Source organism: Xyrauchen texanus, chromosome 3 (genome assembly GCF_025860055.1).
Source record: "Xyrauchen texanus isolate HMW12.3.18 chromosome 3, RBS_HiC_50CHRs, whole genome shotgun sequence".
NCBI classification, from domain to species: Eukaryota; Metazoa; Chordata; class Actinopteri; order Cypriniformes; family Catostomidae; genus Xyrauchen; species Xyrauchen texanus.
The window spans coordinates 11,416,826-11,443,450 of record NC_068278.1 but is presented as its reverse complement, the minus strand read 5'-3'; the positions used below and the strand labels follow the sequence as shown (position 1 = coordinate 11,443,450).

Sequence of the window (26,625 nt, the reverse complement as noted above, 5' to 3'; positions counted from 1 at the left end):
TGGAGTCATATGCATTCATTTTATGCTGCCTTTATGTGCTTTTTGAGCTTCAAAGGAATGATGAGACATGAGAGAAAATCATGATAGAATTTTCTTTTTTGGGTGAACTATCCCTTCAATATTGTTTTTTTTTTTCAGCAAAAATTGCATTAAAATATTAATATTTTTTGTACTGTATTACATTAAAACACTAACTAGTACCAACACGCACAATTTTGCCACATAAACGGGTTTCTAAACGCTTAGACTCAGCGGGACTACATATCCCAGAATGCCACATTCAAAAGCGGAAGTAAAAGTGTCAACGGGCGAAAGTCACTCGAGCGGGTGTTGTTGGGTTGTTTTGCTAATGCACTAGCCTGCTCACAGTCTCGGTCAACCAGAATTTCTGTCTCGAAATTTACATTTCGATTCTTGTAATTGTAAATGAATTCATATCACACGAGAGAGGTTTTAAATCGAAGGGAGTCAGACTGAGATATTTTGTCATTTCAGTGTTGTATTCCCCGCGTTTCCCCATCATGACTTCACGTCGGCCTGACAGCTTCGATGGTTTGGGTTACAGGGGCAGAGAGGACCCGTCATTCAGCGGAGGCTATTCGGGCAGGTCATTCAATAATTCGTCCAGTGCCGATCTCCAGAATTGGGTCACCACACCTCCGGATATACCTGGCAGCAGAAACCTGCATTTCGGCGATCGCACACCCCAATTTGAAACGCCACCTGCCCCGCCTGGAGCTGCGGACGAAGGGCAGTCAGCGGCTCCACCGACCGGTGAGATTTGAATGCAGTTTGCATGCAGTGACAGGTTGTCACTAAAGTGGATATTTACTATTTGTGCACCGTGTCTCACACTGGTCAGTCATCACGCAGACCGTAAATATGATCTTAATGAATGTGTTGTCACCGCTCCGCCCATCTCCTAATAATGTCCAATTAGCTTTCGAATCGAATTGCACGGAAGCGTTCGTGAATCACTCAACTGTAAGTGGGAAATGTGTTTTAGAGTAAAATTTATTGAGCTGGGTGACATATTGGAACAGTGAAAAAATATTTATTAAAAATATATAGTCAGGGTCACAATTAAAGTGGCAGTATCAAACTGGAACACATTTATAAACACTTATTTATATAGCACAATTGAAAACAGTATTAACAGCAACATTAACGATGGATTTATTTAACTACACAAAGCAAATACGTTAAATGCCATTATAGGGACTTTAGTATGCAACATGACAGACTAAGGGATTGACAGAATTTCACATGGTGGTAGGATTGTTTTTTTAGATACAGAATTGTAAAAAAGAAAGAAAGCAAAATGTTCCACAAGTACAACTGAGGTGCCAGCTAAACAGATACACACATTTTTATATTTCGGTATTGCGTCTAGTAGGGTATTCACGATGTGAATTTTTGATGGTACGATTATTGTCTGATAAAAAAAAAAATCACTATTTTTATGATTATCTGCAAATGTTCCTATTGTGCAACAATAAAAACCCTCCAAAAATATATCACAAATAAGTTTTATTGCAGCATTTGTTAGGACATGCAGATAACATATATATTCCTACTTCTATGTTGAAAACAAGTAGGTAAAGTACTTGTATTTAATTAGGGACAAATTTTCTCTATCTGCCCCCTGACACCAAAACGTTCTGTACCTTTTCAACAAAAAAGTATGTACACCCTTTCAATAAATACAAAAGAAATGAAATATAAATAAAAAATAAATAACCAAAAACAACTATAACTTAAACCGTATGTTTAAAATATAGTCTAGGAGAACCTTCTTTCTGTATTCAGTAATATAACAATCAGCCGGATAATCGCAACACTTTTACGCTCACTGAAATCTTATTCAAGTAGGAAAAACTATTCGCATTCTCAATATAAAGCTGAACCCCTCATCTTTTTAACTTAAAATATAAAACTCTTCGGATTTACACCGTTTCAATTCAGAGTTTGACTTCACCGAAAGGTAAGTAGTACGCTACATATAATATTTACTGTGTTTGTAAAATGATTACCTTCATTTGGGCATGAATCTCTGGATGTGATCCCTTATGTGCTGGAACATATTAGATGTGTTTACCGCTTTTGCTGACACTTTTGTCTGCACGTTTAGCATACTGGATACCCGTCTTCAACAACTCCTGTGTCAAGTCAAGTGGTTTTTATTGTCGTTTCAACCATATACAGTTAGTACAGTACACAGTGAAACGAGACAATGTTCCTCCAGGACCATGGTGCTACATAAAACAACATAGGACAAAAACAGAACCACGTGAGACTACACAGACTAAATAACATACCTATATAAAGTGCATTTATTGCTTTGCATGTGATACATTTTAAGTCAACAGCAAATCTTAAAGTGTTCGCTGATTAGAGGTCGACTGATCGTGGATTTTGCCGATACAATAACTAAAGTGGTGAAAAAGGCAGATAACTTATTAATGGATTGATTGTTTTTAAAATCAATATATCGGTTTTACTGATTAATCTGTGCCAGCAGTTGCTTTTTTTAACTTTTGGTTATCAGCAACTATTGGCATAGATTTTTTGCCAATAACCAATCAGTTTTACCGAATAATCTGTGCCAATAGTTGATTTTTTGGAACTATTGGTTATCGATCTACCTCTGTCGCTGATATAAATAAGCTGTAACACTTCTAAAGCAGCTTACAAAAGGTTTCTCACTTTTGCAAACAATTGATGTTATTTAATTTAACAAATCAAATGCAAACACATTGTTCACCCAGAAACCTTTATAAAGTACATCAGCAATCAGAATCATATTGAAAATATATATATATATTTTTTTCTTTCAGAACAACTGAATAGATTTGCTGGGTTCGGGATTGGTCTTGCAAGGTAACGAAACCCCATATATTTACTCCATCCATCCATCTTCAACCGCTTATCCAAAGTCGGGTCGCGGGGGGCAGCTGCTCCAGCATAGATGATGTATTGAACGTAAATTAAGATACAGATATGAGAAACAATGTTTGTGAATTCATAATCCTTTTCCAATGTTTCATTTAGCCTCTTCACAGAAAATGTCCTGGCCCACCCCTGCATTGTGTTTCGGCGTCAATGTCAGGTAAACCCAGACGTTGAACACTCAAAAGACCTACACACTCCATATATGTCTGAAAAAAAGAGCCATATACTACGAATACATTATTGCAGAAATAGAAGTTTGCAGATATAGAAATTGTAATATGATGATTTTGTGTTCTAAACTCAAAGTAAATTATTCTCTCATCCGCATTGACTAATCCTGAAACACAATCAGTTTGATCAATTTCACTGTGTTTCAGGTGAATTACCATGCCAGGTGTTACCACTTGTCACCACTGACTGCCATCAGTGTCATGTACAATGTCACTAAAACGCAGGTAATACAAATCATACCTTTGTCATGTTGTTATCACTCCATAAACGTTTAAAACTTCTGGTCCCACTTTATTTTAGGTGTCTTTAACTACTATGTACTATTAAAATACATACAATACAATGTACCTATTGTGTAACTATATGGTGTTCTGCAAAATTCTCACAAAATTAAAATGTTCTGCTACTGAGTTTGAGGTATGTTTAGGTTTAGGGGTAGGTTGGAGGTTAGGGTAAGGATTGGGGTAAGGTAAGGGTATTCTACAGATGTAATTAAATGCAGGTACACTGCCTGGCCCAAAAAAAAAGTTGCAGTTTCAATTTCAATAAGTAGATACTCAAGAGCCTATGATATGATCATTATTGCAGTGATTAATACGTTTCAGCTGGCAACAATTCTTTTAACACTAACAACCATGTCAGAAGACGTATCCTGTGGTCGTGGAAAAGATGTTACTGTGTTTCAGTAGAGGCAAATTAATGGCCTGTATCAAGCAAAGAAAATAACTAAGGACATTGTTGAAATCGCTGGAATTGGGTTACGACCTGTCTAACCTATTATTAAAACCTGGAAGGATAGTGATGAACCGTCAGCTTCACGGAAGAATTGTGGTCAGAAAAAAATCTTGAATGAGCATGATTGTAGATCACTAAAACTCGGTCACATCATAAAAAGATCGACAGTAGAGCTCACTGCTATGTTTAATAGTGAAAGTAAGAGCATTTCCACATGCATAATGTGACGAGAACTTACAGAATTGGGATTAAACTAGTGTGTGGCCACAAGAAAGCCACTTGTTAGTGAGGCTAAAAAGTTGGAAAAAACGACATCAATTTGCTAGGGAGCATAGAGATTGGACTGTGGGTTAATGGAAAAAGGTCATGTTTTTTGATGAGTCCAGATTTACCCTATTTCAAAGCGATGGGTGCATCAGGGTAAAAAGGGAAGCGCATGAAGCAATGCACCCGTCATGCATAGTGCCCACTGTACAAGCCTCTGGAGGCAGTGTTATGATCTGGGGTTGCGTCAGTTGGTCAGGTCTAGGCTCAGCAATGTTATGCGGCAATAAAACAAAGTCAGCTGACTACCTGAATATACTGAATGACCAGGTTATCCCATCAATGGATTTTTCTCACACTGACGGCACGTGCATATTCCAGGATGACAATGCTCGGGCTCAAATTGTGAAAGAGTGTTTCAGGGATCACGAGGAATCATTTTCACACATTTGCCACCATAGACTCCTGACCTTAACCCCATTGGAAATCTTTGGGATGTGCTGGAGAAGACTTTGTGGAGTGATTCGACCCTCTCGTCATCAATACAAGATCTCGGCCAAAAATGAATGCAAATCTGGATGGATATAAATGTTTTGACGTTGCATAAGCTTGCCGAAACAATGCCTTGATGAATGCTCTACAATGCAATAATACATCTGTACATAATAAGTACCTTGTATCTAAAACTTAAGTACATAGTTATTAAAGACACCTAATATAAAGTGGGTCCAAGCGTTTTCTCCCAATTTAATGATTAGCCAGTTAAGTACATACATTTATGGTCTTCCAGTAACCCAGTTTTCATAACAGTCCAGGAAGTCAGATCATATGACCTATAATATACAACCTTATGGTTCAAAAGTATGACACTCAGGGCTCTACGCTAACTTTTTTCCGAAGGAGTACATGCACTACTAAATGAAAAAATTTAAGCGCACACAAAGAAATTTAGGAGCACAGTGAAAATTAAATACAGAGTTTATTAACAAACAATTTATTACATACATATTTATACTGAGTGTGTGTGCGTGTACTAAGGGACACACATCTGTGGAACAGCACATACCTCCCAAATCACACATTGAACCCATGCCTACTAAAATCAAAGGATATCAGTTGTCCAGCTGCTTTTGTATGTTGACCGTCTGGCATACTTAGAGGTCAGCCAGCGATCTCTCATTATGTCAGCAATTTGACCGATCATCTCCGCACATTGTCGTATGTGGGATTTATGTAAACTCAGTTTTTGTGGTGGAGTCTGATAAGTGGCCCAAATTTGACGAAAGGTTCTTCTTTCACAATGAAGTATGTGATGTTTATCTTTATTTTCAGCTGCTTCCTCTTCTCCTCCTCAGACTGCAGCACTTGCCTCCTCAAGGCTGCTGACACCGAGCTTGATGGTTTCTCCACCGTGAGATGTTTCGCTACACTATCTCTTTTCAGATTAGCAATGGGCATTCCGGCTCTTTTCATAATTGGTGTTAAAACAATTCGAATTAAATTATTAAATGTAATTACACTCTACCTTAACCACAATTTATTTAAAAATGCATTGATTTGTTAAGAAAAATAATACTATTAAACATTTGCATTTAAAGTATAACTTATTGTATATAAACAAAGTGCATATAAATCTAACCAATCAAAATGAGTACAATCTGAACAGCATAATAGACAGGGCCACCGCTGGCCAAATTGATGCCCTACGCGTGATATGAGCGTGAAGCGATTGTCTGTGTTCCGCAACTGCTTTCGGGTCCTTGAACAACGTATAGCGAATGAGTAAGGGCAGCCGGTGGACTTTCTGGTGCCATCCTAGGGTAAGATGGTGCCCCCCTAGGGAGTTGATGCCCTACGCAAACTGCGTAGTATTCATGTAGGTAGCGGCGGTACTAATAATAGAATAATGCACCATATATCAAAGAAAAATTAGTAATTAGCAAAACTGCAGCATCCCACAAATTGAAATAAATGTAAAAAAGGATGTTATTTCACTTGTGCATTTAAAGTATAACTTTTCAATGTATATAAACAAAGTGCATATAAATGTAACAATTCAAATACAATCTGAACAACATATGTTGGCTCCGCCTTCCCTCACGCATCTTTGGTTCATTGGTTGACACTGCGTGTGTGATTGACAGGAACAACAGGTGAGGCTTTTAGTCTGAGCAGACAGTCAGAACTAATGTGTGCGCTTGAGCATTTAGGCCTATATTATTTTATTAGTTTTTTTTATATTTTTGAATCTTTTGATTATTCATATCTTATTTTTTTTATATATTGGTATAAATAGATTCTGATATGCGAGCCGGCTCCTAACGTTCACCTACAAGAGCCGACTCGTTCGCAAATGACCCATCACTATTTCAGATGTGGGTTTCCTGACACGAAGGACAAGATGCCCACCTGTTTCTGCCCTCTACAATAGTTGCAGAACATGACGTTGTTTTCGAACTCTAGCCATGGGTTTGCTCTCAGCATCCCTAATGTTAGCCGTCTCCGGTAAACCTTTTGAAGAGACATCAGATGCCAACAGATGCTCTTGTGTTTTGTTGAACATTTAATTTCCAAAGCATGGCCATTAATCCCTTCCCATGCTGCTATAACAGCTTTCATGGACCTCGCTTTGTTCAAATGGGCGTTGTAATTCTGGAACAGAAAAGTTCCCTCACCAACCTGCCAACTGTCATTCTTTCGTTTTTGCTGCCCTGAGCAATGAAAATGTGAAGATGTCAAGATGATCAAACTTATGAGAGCATCCTATACAAAATACAGTGATTCTATTATTTTCTCATAATCTCTTGCAGGGTCCAAAGGCTTTATGGAAAGGAATGGGCAGCACTTTTGTGGTACAAGGAGTCACCCTTGGCACAGAAGGCATCATCAGTGAATGCACCCCATTACCAAGGTATAGAAATATAAAATTAGCCCTTATAAATCTGTCCTTTAAACCTCTTGAAACCCTATTTCAGTTTGATTCAGTTAGTTTGGTTTTTATTAAAGACTGTTGCCAATGTCTTGTATTAGTCACAATGAAATCTCTAGATCTATAGCTTTAGTTTTGAATATTGTAAAAAGTGATGTTTTTGGCAGAATAGAGCTTTTCAGGATTTATTGATGCTTTCCAGCAATTAATTAGACAGAAAATAGTTCTGTCATGTCTTCTCCTGTTTGTTCACAGGGAGTTATCACACAAGTGGAACCCTAAACAAGTGGTGGGACATTTAGTACTCAAAGGGTAAGCTGAGACTTTGGCCTAATTTTGTTATTTGCAATGCTAATCATTTTTTTATTTAATTTGGTAGCATTTATGGAAAATGCTGTCAGCTGCAAGTTGTTTATCTTGTATCTTTTATGAGTCATAATTTTACATTGCTCTTCGATAGCAAGGAACATTCTGAATATGAATCTGACGAAGCTTAAATTGCAGCTAGTTATTTATACATTAAAGTCCAGAAAACAATGTGAAAAGGGAATTTCATATGGTTGAGATATAAATTATCTCTCTCCTCCTTATCTCTTATTTAGTCCTTTGATGTTTTGAAATCGTTGTCTTTTTTTCCAGTTTGACATATGTGGTTGCAATGCCGTTTTACTCAGCAAGTCTCATAGAGACTGTACAGGTAATTAAACAAATTCCCATACACTAAACTGTATTTAAACACTGATTTACAGAAATTATTTTTACCTTTGAATGCTTTGGGAGAAATGCTGTTAAAGGGGAATAAAATAATGCATTTAGAGAGGTTAAGAAAATTTGCTGTGTAATAAAATATTAAAGGTGCACTCACTTGGTTACACTGACACTTAGCGGCTTGGATGCAGCATCATTTAAAATCAATAGTTTTCAGTTTCAGATGCCATAGTTTTCACAGTCAGACATGATTACTTTAATCAATGAGTGAAAGTGTCAAATAACAGGACGGTTACTGAGATTAAGCGAGTAGTATTCAGCTGGTCATGTGATTCTAACATGTGTGGACCCTCTCCATGTAGAATAAAACGGCTTTCATAAGGTTACTGATATGACTGGAGTCTTCATCTCAAGTTGTCATGAGTTTATACATATTTTTTAAAAATTACAATTAATTTCTTTAGGATTACAACTTTTTAATGAGGAAATTATTACTGAGTGCACCTTTAGTAGTAGTCTAATTAAAGCTCTAATACATAAAAACCAGACACTAAGATTGGGTTTGAAGTCTCAGGAAACAAGTATTGATTTGATCTTGTGGTGGATGGGCAAACTGATTTTGGGTTACTACCTCTACAGTGCATCAGTTTCCTTCGCAAGTTAACCTTCTGAAAATCTGAGGGTTTCTGTATGCTACAACAGCTAAATGTTTTGCTAGTCTTTCGCTTTCTATACTTCTGTGGGAATTCAAGCTAGTTGTGTGAAATTGTGTCATAAGAAACCCCGTTTCTACCAACAAAGTGTCTTTCTTTACCTGACAGTGATCTGCATATTTTGGAAAAAATGAAGCATATATGCCATTTGCGTCACAAAATGTTTCAGAACACAATTTATGACATCTTGCATTCTCAGCGTTATTACAAAGGTGCTAAATCGCATAGGATTTTGTCTCATCAGTCAAATACAATCATTTTCTGCCTATTGGGTTCATTTTATGAACAGATACATCATATTTCATCCCAAAATGAGAGGAAAGAAATAATAAGTTATAATTTTTCCTAATTCATATTTTTTTAATATTATTTAAAAATATATATATTCTACAAGACTTTATTGATATTATATTCATGGCAATTTTCATGACAGATAAACGCATTCCCCCCAACTTTTTTATTTTACTGTTATGTGGGGATGGGTAAAAATAAAGTGTTGTGATCTCCATTTGCATGATATTAATTCTTTAATCCCAAGATCGATATTTTACTGTATGCACAGCCCTAAAGAGTAAACGTTGTTCCATGTAATGTGTTTGTGTCCAAAGACAAGATCCACGTCATCCATTTGTCATTGAATAATGTCTCTTAATACCCTTTCTGTATATATTCTGTAAATACAAAATATATATATATATATATATATATAAACATTAAAAAAAATATATATATATATATATATTTATTATTATTGTTTTTTTTATATATATTTATGGTCATATTTCTGGCATATTTCACATCCAGAAATATGCCCTGGTCATGATTTCGTGAGATTCAAACAAACATTTTTAAGTGATTCCTCTTGGTTCCTTCACCAGAGTGAAATAATCCGAGACAACCCTGGCATACTAGACTGTGTGAAAGAGGGTCTTGGGCGTGTGATTGGTATGGGAGTGCCCCACAGCAAGCGCCTCCTGCCCCTGTGGAACCTTGTGTTCCCTACGGTGCTCCACGGGATACTGCATTATCTTATCAGTTCCAGTGTGCAAAGGTTGGTCCTTTACCTGTTGCATCGTCAGAATAACAGCTCACCGAAGCACTCGTCCCCCAACTCGGGAACGGACACGGTCCAGTCTATGCTGGATGCCTACTTCCCTGAGCTCATGGCCAGCTTTGTGGCCAGTCTGTGTGCAGACGTGCTGCTGTTTCCTTTGGAAACAGTGCTGCACAGGCTGCATATCCAAGGAACACGCACTATCATCGACAACACCGACCTGGGTTTTGAGGTGTTGCCCATAAACACACAATATGAAGGAATGAGGGACTGTATTAATGCCATTCGGCGTGAAGAAGGCACCATGGGCTTCTACAAGGGTTTCGGCTCCATCGTGGTGCAGTACTCGCTGCATGCCACAGTGCTGCAGATCACCAAGATGATCTATTCAATGCTGTTGCGGAATGCTTGAGTCGAAAGATTCGGAAAGCTTTATTGATGAAGAGATTCCTTCCTAATTCATTCAGAGGTCCTTTTTTGGTTGGATTGGAAATTCCAAAAAAAGTCCTAATTGAAGATATGTGAGGTTTTCTTTGCCTATGTTGTTTCATAAAGCACTGGTTGTCTTCTAAATTGCATGACTCATTTTATCTGAATGCAAATGTAAAATAATCTATATGCCCTCATATTGGCACTGCATTTAAATTGTTTTTATAGTGACCCCCAAACCCACCTCAATTTCCCCACCACCAACGCAAAAATAGACATGATATTTCTGAATCATCAACCGTTGTAATTATGTTTAAATTCTGTTCTGTCTCTGTTTCAGTCACTTCACTGGACACTTTGTCTCATAATGTGGTGTGTGTGAATGTGGTACTTGTTCATTTGACAGTATTTGTTGAAGGCCTGTGCCAAGTTCTTACAACATGTATAGAAATTGTGTTATGTTATTAAATTATTATTTGCAACTTAGTGAAACTTGTGCCAGTGTTTTAAAATGTCTTTTTCTGCCAGATTTAACTTGATATGAAATATATAAAATTCAGTTCCTTGAATTGGTAGCCATTATATACAAAAAAGCATGTGTAAAACTAACATACATCTGTTAATTAGGTGAGTAAATATTCAAGTGCTTACTTATTGGGGCACCTTGCTTTAAAATAAATGTCTAAAATCAGTTTTGTGTGAACTGGGTTTATTCTTTTATCAATTGCCTTTGTATTTGACACTTAAAAAAAAAAGGCAATGAATATACTGATATATTTGTCTGTCTCTATCTATCTTTTTGTCTATCAGTCCATCTATCTATCTGTATGTCTATGTGCATGTCTGTCTGTCTGCATGTAACTGTCTGTGTATCTATCTCTATCTGTCTGTCTGTCTATCTGCCTGTTTATCTGTATGTCTGCATGTATCTGTTTGTCTGTCTCTCTAGCTATTTGTCTGTGTGTGTACAGCCGTGGCCAAAAGTATTGGCAGTTACATACATTTTGTGTTTCACTAAGTTTTCTGCTTCAGTTGTTGTGATGTTGATTGACATTGTTTCTAGAATATTGTGCAGAGTGATCAGATGCATTTAAAATAATTGCAAAAAGCTTCATTGGCCAAAATTCATTGGGATTTTTACTTTATCACAAAAACGTATCGGTTACCTAACGTAACTTCGGTTCTCTCTAGATGAGGGAACGAGTATTGCGTAAGCTAGCTTACGCTACGGGAAAGATTCATCTTTTCTGAGATATTGAAGCCAAAAAATTATCCTTAATTTTTGTATCCATTGTCAACGCAGTGCGGCAGCTGCAGACCTTGAGTGGGCTATCTAGCGAGCTCATAGGTTGCTCTGCGGCAACTGCTGCAGCCTATAGACGAGCTTGGGCGAACTCGCATCCAATGAGAGGCGTCCGCGCGCTCACTGCATCAAAGCCCGCCAAAATGGGCGTGACTAGAGTGCATATAAGCGTAGTTCGTAGGCTGGAACCCTGGTTTTCATTGACTGAAGCGAAAAGTCGCTCGTGGCGTGAGCACGGCCGGCTACGCAATACTCGTTCCCTCATCTAGAGAGAACCGAGGTTACGTTAGGTAACCGATACGTTCTCTTACGAGAGGTTCTCTCGTATTGCGTAAGCTAGCTTACGCTACGGGAACCCATTGTCAACGCCGTGCGCGTCAAGCATCCACTGTATGAGCCCCAGGGAATTAAGGGGGACCCGGGGAGCCCTTATGAGTGGGGAAATAATATTTGGCCGGCAAGAATGCGTGTCATTGATTGTGTAATACATAAGCACATAGTGGGAAGGGAACGACAGAGCGGCGGTGCCGGTCTGTGTGGAATGTGACCCATCAGTGCAGCTCACCAGGGGAGCTGTAGCGTATTAAACCACTAGTAGTTTTGCCTGCAGAGCGGGCACTTCCATATTGTAAAATCTGACAAAGGTGGAGGGGGAAGTCCATCCCGCTGCCACACATATGTCGTGAATGGAAATCCCGCTGGACCATGCCCATGAGGATGCCATGCCTCTAGTGGAGTGAGCCCTAATGCCCAACGGGCATGGCAGGTCTTTTGACGCGTATGTAGCAGCAATAGCGTCCACTATCCATCTAGATAGTGTCTGTTTCGAGGCGGCGAGACCTTTGGTGTGCCCTCCGAATGAAACAAAAAGCTGCTCAGAGCGTCTGAAAGCGGCGGAGCGCGCAGTATACAATCTCAGTGCTCTGACCGGGCAAAGGAGATTGGCGTCGCGTTCGCTATCGGGTGCTGGCAGCGCCGATAGGGAAATGACCTGTGCTCTGAAAGGAGTACCGATCACCTTGGGAACACAGCCGTGTCTAGGCTTTAAAATGACCTTGGAGTCACTTGGTCCAAACTCAAGACACGCAGCGCTGACAGACAGCGCGTGAAGGTCTCCCACACGTTTGACTGATGACAGGGCAGTCAGAAAAGCGGTTTTGAGTGAAAGGTATTTCAAATCCACAGATTGAAGTGGTTCGAAAGGGGGCTTTCATAGTTTCGAGAACTATAGAAAGATCCCAGATAGGAACCGATGGGGGGCGCGGGGGGTTCATCCTTCTAGCTCCCCTGAGGAAGCGGATGACCAGCTCGTTTTTACCCCATGACTGGCCGTGCAGGGGTTCAGCGAACGCCGCAACGGCCGCCACATACACTTTGAGCGTGGATAGGGATCTGCCCTTATCCAGCAGCTCTTGTAGGAATACGAGCAGCGACGACACCCCACATGTCCGTGGGTCCAGGTCTCTGTCGGTGCACCATTTTGAGAACACAGACCAAGGGGCTCTAGCGTGTATGATGGTGTTTATTACTCCTTCTGGCAGAGCGACGGGTAGTCGTTGATCACCCATGCATGCAGCGCCCAGCGCTCTGGGTGGGGATGCCAGATTGTGCCGCGAGCTTGAGAGAGGAGATCTGCTCTCACTGGGATGGGCCACGGCGCTGTCAGTGACAGCTGCGTAAGCTCCGGGAACCATGTCTGATTCTCCCAATGCGGGGCTATGAGGAGCACCGAGTGACGCGTTTCCTGATCCTCTGCATTACCTGTGGCAATAGCGAGGCGGGAGGGAAGGCGTAAAGCGGGCGTCTGGGCCAGTCCTGGGCCAGCGCGTCCTCGCTTCGAGAAAAATATTGGGCAGTGAGAGTTCTCTTTGGGCGCAAAGAGGTCTATCTCTGCTCTGCCGAATAGGTGCCATAACGTCTGGACTGTTTGAGCGTGCAGGGACCATTCCCCTGGGGAATATTGTCTCTGGACAGTCTGTCGGGCCGTCGTTCAGGTGGCCTGGCACGTGCGTCGCCCTCAGCGAGCGCAGGTGGCACTGGGACCAACTCAGTATGTGTTTCGTCAGATGGAAGAGGTTCCTGGATCTGACACCGCCCTGACGGTTTAGGTAGGATACCACAGATCTGTTGTCCGAACGGACCAGGACGTGGTGACCCTGAATGACCGGGAGAAAGCGCATGAGCGCGTACTCGACCGCTATCATTTCCAGACAATTTACGTGAAGGAGCTTTTCCTGAACTGACCATAGGCCGAAAACCGGAGAGCCCTCGCAGACCGCGCCCCAACCCATGTTGGACGCGTCTGTCGAGATGACTTTTCGGCGAGATACAGCTCCCATTGTCACTCCCGCTGATACCATTCGGCCACTGTCCAGGGCTGCAGAGCTGATATACAGGTCTGAGTCACCTTGATGGGCTGGCGGCCTGTGGCCCAAGCCCGGCGAGACGCGCGGGTGTTTAGCCAATGCTGAAGCGGGCGCATATGCAGTAAACCCAGCTGAAGTACTGCTGCGGCTGAGGCCATGTAACCTAGCACTCTCTGGAATTTCTTCAGAGGCGTGAGGCTGTTCATCTGAAAAGATGCGGCTAGTCGCTGAACACGGCGCGCGCTGTGTAGATAAGTGAGCCGTCATTGCCACGGAGTCTAGTTCTATTCCAAGGAAGGAAATTGTCTGACTGGGCTGTAGTGAGCTCTTGGTCCAATTGACTGCAAGACCCAAACTGTTCAGATGGCTGAGGAGAACTGCTCTGTGAGACAGAAGCTCCATATGTGACTGTGCCATAATCAGCCAGTCGTCCAAATAGTTCAAAATTCGCAAACCCTGACTCCACAGGGGTGCGAGCGCCGCATCCATGCACTTCGTGAAAGTACGAGGTGCTAAGGACAGGCCAAACGGGAGGACGGTGTATTGATAAACCTGGCCGTCGAGGCGAATCTCAAGAATGGCCTGTGACGGGATTTATCTGAATCTGAAAGTATGCATCTTTCAGATCGAGAGAAATAAACCAGTCCCCTGGCGCACATGCGCGAGGAGTTTCCTGATTGTAAGTATTTTGAGCGGTCTTTTGCAAGCACCTTGTTCAAAACCCTGAGATCTAATATGGGTCTGAGGCCGCCGTCTTTCTTGGGAACAAGAAAATAACGGCTGTAAAGCCCCGACTCGCTCAGAGAGGGTGGCACTTTCTCTATGGCCCTTTTGCACAGAAGGCTTGCTATTTCTGAGCGAAGCATGCACGCTGCTTCCGTGTTCACAGTGGTTTCGAGCCAGCTCTGAAGCGAGGAGGGCGGCGATCGAACTGTAGCAAATAGCCCTGTTGTATTGTGCTTAACACCCACTTGGATATCCCTGGAATAGCTTCCCACGCTTAAGCGTAATGCTAGAGGGTGAATGGCCAATTCGCTCTGATTGCCGCACACAGAGCACTGAACAAAATGTGTGAGCGCGTTTAGTGTGTTCATGCATGATTGCTCGCAGACAGCATGAACAGGCTGTTTTGTGAGTGACTTCCCGATTGGAATGAATGGGGAAAGAGTCACATCTGTTACGTGATGCGCAAGCATAGTCATGGGCACGGGACTTACACACAGAGGAATGTTTGCTGGCCGTGTAACAGAGCGGGCAGAGAATGGGCGCGCGCACGTATTCGTGGGCGCATTTATTGACTCTAGCGCTCGAGCGGTTCGTAACCGCTTTATGTGAGCGTGCTCTGGTGGGGACACGAGACATGCAGTGCTTGTGTGCAGAAGTGAACACTGGATTGTGGGCACATTTTCTACACATAGGGCTGGTCGTGTGACAGAGCGGCCAGAGAATGGGCGTGCGCACGCATTTGTGGGCGCCTTCATTGACTCTGACGCTCGAGCGGTTCATAACCGCTTTATGAGAGCGTGCTCTGATAGGGGCACGGGATGTGTTATGCTTGTGTGTAGGGGCGAACACTGGGTTGTGGGCACATTTTCTACACATAAGACATGTTTGCTCTTTACAAGATTTATTTGGGTCACCGTGAAAACGGCGTTTGAGTGCAGGCAAGCGGGCAGTGTCACCGGCTTGTTGGCTGCTAAATTCACCACTGTAGTAGCCTGAGAGAAGGGGACTGACAGGGGGCAAAGCTTTGACGGTGGTCCGGCCGCGGCGGGACTGAGCCGTCGTTTGTTCAACAAAGTTAGGAAGACTTCGGTTGCTCTGGTTTCAGCGTTACCTTAAATCGAGGCCCGCGGGGGGGCAGCGGTCTGCGGCGGCTGTCTGAGCGCGATCGAGGGCGGCCGCCCTGTCGACGCTGAGAAGTCTGAGATTGTTGAGCTGGGCGCTGTGAAGAGGCTTGTGCAGGAGGCTGATCACGTGAGCGGCCTGCAGAGGAGCTAGCGCGACGAGGCAGAAAGAGATTCATGGCTTGTGTGGCTTTTTGGACCTCTGAAAACCGGTCAATGATACCACTCACCGCGGAGCCGAAGAAACCGGATGGAGAGAGCGGTGCGTTGAGGAACGTAGAGCGCTCTGCTTCTCCCATGTCGACTAGCGTTAACCACAGATGTCTCTCGGTCACAGTCAGCGCGGCCATGCACTTCCCTATAGCTTGGGCTGCAGCTTTGGTAGCGCGGAGGGCGAGGTCCGTAGCACTCCGTATGTCTGCAACCGCCTCTGGATGCCTACTTTCCTCATCCCACTCCCACAGAAGGTCCGCTTGGAGGATCTGTAGGACGGCCATAGAGTGCAGAGCAGATGCAGCTTGGCCGGCGGCGGAATAGGCGCGGCCAATACAGGCGGAAGTTGTTCTGCAGGCCTTAGACGGGAGCACTGGTTTAGACCGCCATCTCGCGGAGGGCGGGCAAAGGTGTGCTGCTACCGCATCCTCGACCGGAGGGATGGAAGCGTAGCCCTTCTCAGTGGCGCCGTCCACCGAAGCAAGAGAGGTGGAGACGTGGGATCGGACCCTGGCCGAGAAAGGCGCGTTCCATGATTTGGAAAGCTCGGCGTGGAGTTCCGGCAGGAAGGGAGCGGCCCGGGTAGCGGGTGCTGCTCGGCGGCGGCTCTGTAGAAAGCAGCCGTCAAGTCTGTTGGGTGCCTGCCCAAGGGGCGGTGACCACTCGAGCCCGAGGCGGTCGACGGCCTGTGTGAGGAGGCGTGTTAGTTCCCCTTCGACTCCGGCATGGGTCCTGCTGGATTCCTGGGCCGAGGAGGAGGCGTGTGAGCCTGACCACTCCTCGCTGTCCGAAGCCATGATGGAACAGCCCTTATCCTCCACTTCTTCGTCCGAGATGGCAGCAGAGCAGCCGCTCGGCGGCAACTGCGCGTCCCGTGTGGGCGGGGAGAGTGAAGGCGATGCTCGAGGGATGGGCTCCGGCGAGGCAATCGCTTCTACCATTGTTTCCGGCAGTCTTTTGAGAGCGGTGCTTTTTTCTGCGCGGCTGAACGGAAGGCGGCACGGCGGCTTCGGTCCTGAGCGCTTCGAGTCGAGCCCGCAGGGTCGACATCGGCAGCTCCTCACAGAGATCACATCCGGCTTCGGCGAGGGCGAGCTTTTCATGCCCCAGTCCCAGGCAGAGAGCGCAGATGATGTGGCGGTCTCCGGTGCTGAGAGGAGCGCGGCATGAGGCGCAAGTGGAGCGAGGCATCTTAAAAAAGACGCTCGTACTCTTTTGTGCAGTTCTTAAGAACTAGCTTGCTTTTAAAAAGGATACGTCGCCGGATGGCGTAGCTCGCAGGACGGCTGAAGGTGGCGAAGACGGCCGGCTTCTTCGAGCGCTGTCCACGCTTGCTTGATTCCCCTCGAACGGCGACACGGCTTCCAGTTCAGTGATGTGAAGAGCTTCGCTGAAGAGATGAAAATCAGGGTTCCAGCCTACGAACTACGCTTATATGCACTCTAGTCACGCCCATTTTGGCGGGCTTTGATGCAGTGAGCGTGCGGACGCCTCTCATTGGATGCGAGTTCGCCCAAGCTGGTCTATAGGCTGCAGCAGTTGCCGCAGAGCAACCTATGAGCTCGCTAGATAGCCCGCTCAAGGTCTGCAGCTGCCGCACTGCGTTGACAATGGATACAAAAATTAAGGATAGTTTTTTGGCTTCAATATCTCAGAAAAGATGAATCTTTCTCGTAGCGTAAGCTAGCTTACACAATACGAGAGAACCTCTCGTAAGAGAACCTAAATTTCACACTTTTTTTGGCCCTGGGACAAAATGACCAACTAACATCATTTCACTAATCATATCAGCAGCAGCTGGGAAAGTGTGAATGAATACTAGTCTGGTGAAATCACTATCATTCTCACTGGATTATAAGAGCAGACTGATTGCTATAAAAGCAGGGAAGAAGTGCTTTCATGAAGTGCTTTTCTTGTTAGCAATGGTTACCTCTAAAGCTATATGTGCAGCCATCATCACTTTGCATCAAAATTGCCTCACATGCAAGGAAATTGCTGCAAAGAATATTGCACCTGAAATAACCATTTACCGGATCATCAAGCACTTCAAGGAGAGAGGTTCAACTGCAGTGAAGAACGCTTCAGGACGTCCCAGAGTGTCCAGCAAGTACCAGGACCTTCTCCTGAGGAGTCAGCTACGGAATCATGTCACCACTAGTGCAGAGATTGCTCAATATTGGCAGCAGGTTGGTGTGAGTGCATCTGCACGCACAGTGAGGCGAAGACTTTTGGTCAATGGCCTGGTGTCAAGAAGGGCAGCAAAGAAGCCACTTCTCTCCAAGAAAAACATCAAGGACAGACTGAAATTCTGCAGGAAGTACAAGGATTGGACAGCAGAAGACTGGTGCAAATACATTTTCTCTGATGAAGCCCCTTCTGACTGTTTGAGACCTCTGGAAAATCGATAGTACGGAGAAGAAAATGTAAACGCTACTGTGTCGTGCCAACAGTGAAGCATCCTGATACCATCCATGTGTGGGGTTGCTTTTCATCCAAGGGAGTGGGCTCTCTCACAATTCTGCCCAAAAACACTGCCATGAATAAAGAATGATATCAAACGTCCTGCAAGAGCAACTTCTCCCAACGATCCAGGAGCACCATGTCACAAGGCAAGAGTGATAATGAAGTGGCACAGAGATCATTGGCTCTGTGGCCTGGCAACTCCCTGGATCTTAATCCAATAGAGAACCTGTGGTCAATCCTCAAAAGGTGAGTGTACAAGCAGAAGCCCACAAATTGTGATCAATTCTGAGCACTAATAAGGCAAGAATGCCATCAGTCAGGATTTGGCCCAGAAGCTGATGTCCAGTATGCCAGAGTGTTTTGCAGAGGTTATGAAAAACAAGGGTCAACACTGTAAATATTGACTCTTTACATATATTGAATGTTTTTGCCAATAAAAGCCATTAAAAGCCACAATAAAAGCTTATTGTTTTCCAGTATATCATAGAAACATGTGAAAGAATAATGTATAAATACTGAAGCAGCAAACTTTGCAAAACACAGAATTGATGTCACTGCCAATACTTTTGGCCACGGCTGTATGTATGTGTATATGTATATGTATATGTATAATGTCTGTCTGTCCATATATATAAATCTCTCTAATCTGTCTGTTGGTCTGTCTATCAATTCAATTCAAAGGGGCTTTATTGGCATGAATGTAAACAATACAATATTGCCAAAGCAGAGGTTGCCTAAAAACAGAACTACACCTTAATCTATAATTAAATTAAATTTAACAAATATAAAAATAAATAATAAAAATAAATGCAAAAACAAGTTCAGAACTGCTGAAGACCACAGTGTTTAAATAACTGAAGAGCACTTACACATAAATGAATATACACACACACACTGAGGGTCACTGTGGTGAACATTGGGGTGACACACGGGGGTAAAACACATAACACAGATTCACCCGCTGTCTCTCGGGCTGTGACACATTAAAATGTATCTTGCAGCCAGTGCTGCTGTGTGTCCCTCTCCAAGTATTATATACATTTTTCTTGTTCTGTCATGGTTATAAAGTTTTTTTATGCTGTTTGTTAATTTATCTATATAAATGTCCCTTGTATCTTTCAATTTTGGGCAGTGAAGGAGAAAGTGCACCTCTGTCTCAACCTCACCTTTCTTCTCTGGGTAACCATGTTTTTCTGTGTCTGCCTCTCTCGATGGCGAGACTGTGCTCACTGAGCCTGTACTTGCTCAGGATCTGTCTCTGCTTTGTATCTCTGTCAGTCAGGAGATAATCATCCAATTCATACTTTGATTTTAGAGTCTGATAGAATTGTAATTTGCTTTGTGTTTTAGTTTCTTGATCCCAATGTTCCAGATAGGTGACTTGAGATTGTTTGATGATCTGATTTATTCTGATGTTTGGTTGTAAAGCAGTGCTGGTCTGAGGCCGGTTACTGTTAGTACTGTTAACCGGGTTAGTGAGTCTCAGAACATCTGACTGAGGGGACTTTTTTCAGGGTTCAGTTCTTGGGTTTGTAGCGCTTTATAATGTAGCGATTCTGTGGGACTTGATTTTAAATGCATCCAAAAATTTAGAGATATTTTTTGTATGTTAATAATCAATGGGAGTCATCCTAATTCTGCCCTACATGCATTATTGGGTGTTTTCCTTTGTAATTTCAAAATGAATTTGCAGAATTCTGTGTGCAGGGCTTCTGTTGGATTTTTGTCCCATCCTCACCCAATACCTTTGGACCACATACCTCACTTCCATACAGCCTATGGGCTGTATAACACTATCGAAGATCTTACACCAGATTGGAATTGGTAATTGAATATTATATATCTTTTTCTTAATGCCGTATAGAGTTCTTCAAGCTTTTACTTAAATGCATTCACTACCTTACTGAAACTCCCTGATGCAGTGATAATCAGCCCAAGGTAAGTATACTGCATAGTGTGCACTAGTGTGGGGCTGCCTAGAGAACTGGTATCTGTTCCTGACATCTTGGGTTTTTCTGAAAGACCATAATGTTTGTCTTCTTCAGGTTGACTGCCAGGGCCCAGTTCTGGCAGTAGTTCTCCAGTAGGTCCAGATGTTGCTGTAGTCCCTGTGGGGTGGGTGACAGCAGCACAAGGTCATCTGCATAGAGCAAAAACTTGATGTCTTTGTCTTGCAGAGTGAGTCCAGGGGCTGTAGACTGTTCCAACTGCACCGCTAATTCATGAATGTAAATGTTGAAGAGTGTTGGACTCCTCTCTTCTGGGTGAAGAACTCAGTTTGTTTGTTGCCAATTTGTATTGCACATTTGTTGTCCGAATACATTGATTTAATGATGTCATAAACTTTACCCCCTGCATCACTTTGTAACAATTTGTAATATAGTCTATCTATTTGTCTGTCTGTCTATATATCTATCTCTTTCTACTCTGTCTGTCTCTATATCTGTCTGTCATTCTATCTGTCTGTCTTTCTGTCCGTCCATCTATCTGCATGTGTCTGTCTGTCTATCTATCTACATGTATCTGTCTGTCTATCTCTCTCTACTCTGTCTGTCTGTCCATCTGCATGTTTCTATCTATCTACTTGTACAGTATCGTTCTGTCTTTCTGCATGTATCTGTCTGTCTATCCATTTTTCTACATCAATCTGTCTGTCTATCAATCTCTATCCTACTGTCTCTGTCTATATATACTATATCTCACTGTACTCTGTCTGTCTCTCAATCTGTCTGTCTGTCTATATATATATATCTATCTCTACTCTGTCTGTCTGTCTATCTATCTATCTCTACTCTGTCTGTCTGTCCCTGTCTTTCTGTCAGTCTATCTATCTGCATGTATCTGTCGGTCAATCCATTTCTCAACATGTATCTGTCTGTCTGTCTATCTGTCTGTCTGTCTATCAGTCTCTCTACTTTATCTTTCTGTCTCTGTTTGTCTATATATCTATCTATTTCTACTCTGTCTCTCTATCTGTCTGTCATTATATCTATCTTTTTGTCTATCCAATTCTCTACATGTATCTGTCTGTCTGTCTATCAATCTCTATCTGTCTGTCTCTCTATCTATTTGTCAGTCTGTCTGTATGTATTTATATCTACTCTGTCTGTCTCTCAATATATCTGTCTGCATGTGTATATCCATCTATCTGTCTATCTATCTACATATATCTGTCTGTATGTCTATCTTTTTCTTCTCTATCTGTCTGTCTGACTATCGATTTGTCTGTCTGTTAGTTCATCTGTCTGCCTGTGTCTATCTATCTATCTACAAATGTCTGTCTGCATGTCTGTCTGTCTATCCATCTCTACATGCATCTGTCTGTCTGTCTGTCTCTATCTATCATCCATCTATCTGTCTGAAATATTAATCTTTCTACATATATCTGTCTCTCTCTCTCTCTCTATCTATCTTATCTGTCTGCATGTAACTGTTTATCTGTCTGTCTGTCTATCTAATCTATCTGTCTGCATGTTTCTGTTTATCTGTCTGTCTGTCTATCTAATCTATCTGTCTGCATGTATCTGTTTATCTGTCTGTCTGTCTATCTAATCTATCTGTCTGCATGTGTCTGTTTGTCTATCTGCATGAATCTGTCTGTTTGTCTCTCTCTCTCTCTCTCTCTCTCTAGCTGTCTATCTATCCATCTCTCTACATGTATCTGTCTATCTCTCTCTACTCTGTCTGTCTCAATATCTGTCTGTCTGTCAGTCAGTCCATCTGTCTGAATGTATCTGTCTGTCTGTGACCTTCTGTCTGTCTGTCTGTCAAGTAGACATACCTCATCATTACAGTATTTGTCTGGCATTATTGAGAAAAGGTACAAGTTAATATTACAGTGCATTGGTGAGACAGGGGTTAGGTGTCACACTTTACTCCAGTAAATATTTCTCAGGGTAGGTTTTTCAAGACAATTAGAAAATAACAAAATAGATTATAGATCTGCATACATTACGTCCACGCTGACATTTTTTTAAAGGCTGTCTGTCAAGCATTTTATCAGCAACCACCTCTTGTGTAATTCCAGGGTTTTACTACAATTCGTGCAGCTCATCCAGTCTAGGGCCTATGGTACATACGGTGGCCCCAATATTAATTCCAGATGGATTTACAGAGACATTGATCATCTATTTGACTGCAGCATTGGCCAGCATTGATCTGAGGAGAGGCACAACAAAACAAAAATAGCAACAGCTGTGGCTATTATTACTCCCACTTTAGTACGCCAGTCTTTCCAGGATCCAAATAGTTTGTCAAACCAATTTCCAACCATCCCCCCATTTCTTAATCATTTTTATTTACATTGTTATAAACAAACAAGACAAGCAATCTTAATCTTAGGCACCACCATGTTTTCTTTTTTTTCCCATTACTATTAAAATGTACATGAGTTCAATAAAAGCTAAAGTTAGTTAGTTAAAGTAATATATCATCTTCCAATCTTAATTATTCATCATACAAGTATTCCCAGCTTTGTTTAACACTTCTTTAAAAAGTCAGGCACTCCGTTGTCTGCAATGGTTCTCAAAACTTTACCCCTAAAACCAATCTATAAATAATTTTCTACACAGGGTATGATCCCCTGATGGCACAGTGACAGATTGCTTGTTATTTAACACTGTGATACGTTGTTTTAGTAAAGCGGTTATTAAAATGCAGTCGGGTTGAGTTGAACTCACAATTTTCAGGCAGGTCTCTTGTAGACCTCCCTTTTGATGCTTCTGACCTATGAGCATTCATCCCCTTCCTCAGGTTTCCAGGGCGGTGATTCCCTGCCTTAGGTTGCCCCTACTTTAGCCATTGGAGTGTCTTACCCATCATTGGCTGTCTGAAAAATCATAAACCCAACTGGTCGTGTAAGACTGAAATCAATTTATCCAGAGAAATTTTAATCCACATTAGAAATGGCAAATCAGTAATGATTACCAGCAGTAATGAGAGTGGGAGGACCAATCTGATAAAAGCCCCATTTTCAGTCTTTTTTTTTCTCCGGACTTCCTCCTGCAGTATTAGTAACTTCAATAAATCATCTGGCCCAGCCATCTGCAATGGTGAGAGACTGGTTCCAGAATAAGTTAGTGAACAACATAAACATAATGATGACAAAAGAAAGGGTAAAACAAAATATCAAAGACACACACATGAATATGAAGTTATTAACATTCATAATTGAGGAAGTTATGATTTTCAATTTAATCTTAACATTCCTCCATGGGTTTCACCTGCTACCAATGACCAATTTTTCCTCAGCATTATCAATACATTTTACAATCAAATATATATTTCTTAATTCTTAAAATCAGAACTTCTAGCACGAATAACATTTTCCATTTTATGCACTTTCAAAAGAAGAAAACTTGTATTTTATTAAATATCAGAACATCTGAGCAAAACTGTTTACAACTTTTGCTTAGTTCTGCCTCCTTATTGGAGGTTGGGACATTATTTTTCATTTTATCTGGCATGATTGGTCTTAGATCAAACTCAAGGAAAAAACATCACAATACAGGCAAGTCTGCCACAAATAAAAATCAGGAGAACAGGTATTAAGAGCACAACTTCAGCGAACTGAAAAAGCAGAGAACATGAAATGATCCAAATCGTCCTTAAATTTATTTTCCTTTCATTTCTGCATCAGAGTAAATCAGAGTATTAAATCAATTATTAACTGAATGAAGTACTTTTTCTATGTTTAATATATGAAAATACACTATAATGTAGAAAAATATACTATACATACAGTAGTAGACATTGTTTTGATCTACATTATTTAAAATTGCAACATATTAAGCACGCGTCAACTTGCCCCAATTAAAATGTGACGATGTGGCCCAACATAAATACCCTTGTCCTAAGAACATAGTTGTTAACGTCCATCTTTATTATAGAGTTGACATTGTCCTTAATGTAACTCGGTGGGATTTTGCCTTAAAACAGTAAGACTAAAATAAATACAATTTATTTACAATATTATACAAAATGGATACAATAAAATAAAAAACCACTGCTTGAGAAAATACTTGAATAAAAAAACTTGACTACAACACTTGATATAAAACCTTACAGTTACTGAGATACAACTCTGCCTGCTGTTGTGACGGGATTTAATAACACTAATAATTTGTATTTTTCAAAAAAGTTTGAGAGATTGTATCAACTCTAATCTCAGTTTGTATGGAATATGTGGTGAACTTGATTAAACCTGATTTTAAACACCACATCCATTCTATTCTACGAATATACCTTACATGTCTGCAATAAAATCACATTCTGCTGAAATTTGGAAATAATGTGCTTTGGAGATTATCCATACATACACCGGCCCCTCTCTAGAGTTTCTAGGTAGTTTGTTTTCGTCTTTCTGTGGAATTCCTTCAAAAATGTGTGGGATGCAGAGATTTGAGTCATCATATACCTCTTTGTACGTAAGCCATTATCTTTCTCAGGACACCTTATTACAGTTTGAGGCTTACTTTTTTGTGTACTCCATTTGGTATAAAAGAGGCCTCTTTTATGATTTCCAAAAGTGGTTGAAGATGGAGAATAGAAAGCTTTGTGGTAAGAGCCATTCAATTTGCATTAGTTGTATGAGTGTGTTTTGTTTTGTTTTATTTTTTATATATCTTGTAACATTTCTTTTTCAGAGTTGTTGTTTATAGTTCTCATAATAAACTACGTCAAGTCGAATCAAGAATGGCACAAATGTCTCAAGATTATAAAGGATGATTCCTTCCATGTAATAATACAGCATGTCAAAGTAAGTCTTAATGATAGTAATTTGAATGTTTGTTTACTTTGTTGTTGTTTACTCACTGTAACGCAATGATAAAGGAGGAGGCGAGAACTGGCTTGACAATATAAATAATATTTTTATGAAAACTTAAACAAAAGATACAAACACACACATGACGGACATATCCGTAAACAATCTCTCTCTCTCCCGCACCACCGTCCGCAATCTGCCTTTATCCCTCTCCGAGGGTCATTTAGCCCGATAAAGGACCGGGTGTGTATAATCACGACCCGGCCCGGCCCTCCGCCCTGCCACACTCACCCTCATGTCGTTCTGAATCAGTATGACTCTCATTCTTCTGTGGAACACACTAGGAGATGGTTGGTAGAATGTTAGAGACTGAAAGCATCAGTCACCGTTCTCTTTTATTGTATGGAGAAAAATGTCTGAGTCTATCAGTCACTTACATTCTGCCTAATGTTACATCTCCACTTGTGTTTCACAGAAGGAAAGTCATATGGCTTTGGAACAGTAAACGACAACAGAGTTTTCATTGTTGAGTGAACCATCCCTTTACGAAACTTAACTTGAACTAAAACATGTCTTAATGTTTTCATTTTCTCTAACTGTTGGCCTCCCAGGATTTAGGGCTGTCATGTAATCACAACATTAAGGTCAGTGCACACCTTCCTAACAGATCGCATTTGTTACAGGTTTATAATATAATGTTATTGGCAGGTATGTATACTGAAGATTTCTTGTCATACTATTTTCCAGCCGCACCAGTATAAAAAAGACCCAATGTGCATCTTTAACTGGATTTCAGCTGAGAACTCATGTACACCTGAAATGCAAAAAATACAAAAGATGATACGAGACAGCAGTGTAAGTATGCCATAGCTTAAATCTACTTTTATTACTAACTGTTATAACTACATAGTTGACGTCAGAAGTTTACATACACCTTAGCCAAATAGATTTCAACTCAGATTTTCACATTCCTGACATTTAATCAAAGAAAACATTCCCTGTCTTAGGTCAGTTAAGGTCACTAACTTAGAGAGAATGATTTATTTCAGCTTTTATTTCTTTCATCACATTCCCAGTGGGTCAGAAGTTTACATACACTTTGTTAGTATTTGGTAGCATTGCCTTAAAATTGTTTAACTTGGGTCAAATTTTTCGGTATCCTTTCACAAGCTTCTCACAATGAGTTGCTGGAATTTTGTCCCATTCCTCCAGACAGAACTGGTGTAACTGTGTCAGGTTTGTAGGCCTCCTTTCTCACACTCGCTTTTTCAGTTCTGCCCACAAATTTTTTATCGGATTTCATAGTTCTGTCTATGGAGGTATGCTTGGGGTCATTGTCCATTTGGCGACAAGCTTTAACTTCCTGGCTGATGTCTTGAGATGTTGCTTCAATATATCCTCATAATTTTCCTTTCTCATGATGCCATCTATTTTGTGAATTGCACCAGTCCCTCCTGCTGCAAAGCACCCCCACAACATGATGCTGCCCCCATGCTTCACGGTTGGGATGGTGTTCTTCAGCTTGCAAGCCTCACACTTTTTCCTCCAAACATAACGATGGTCATTATGACCAAACAGTTCCATTTTTGTTTCATCAGACCAGAGGATATTTCTCCAAAAAGTATTTTTTTTTCCCCTGTGCACTTGCAAACTGT

General features: G+C 41.6%; 1 protein-coding gene across 1 annotated transcript; it reads left to right on the top strand.

The window, feature by feature from the left end:
* Positions 1 to 300: 300 nt before the first annotated feature.
* Positions 301 to 10,696, top strand: slc25a46 (solute carrier family 25 member 46). The gene is made up of 8 exons (XM_052104478.1): positions 301 to 774; positions 2,838 to 2,880; positions 3,052 to 3,109; positions 3,330 to 3,407; positions 6,993 to 7,093; positions 7,367 to 7,423; positions 7,751 to 7,808; positions 9,411 to 10,696. The coding sequence occupies exons 1-8, from the start codon at positions 522 to 524 to the stop codon at positions 9,996 to 9,998; spliced, it is 1,236 nt and encodes a 411-aa protein (XP_051960438.1). The 5' UTR covers positions 301 to 521; the 3' UTR covers positions 9,999 to 10,696.
* The last annotated feature ends 15,929 nt before the right edge of the window (positions 10,697 to 26,625 follow it).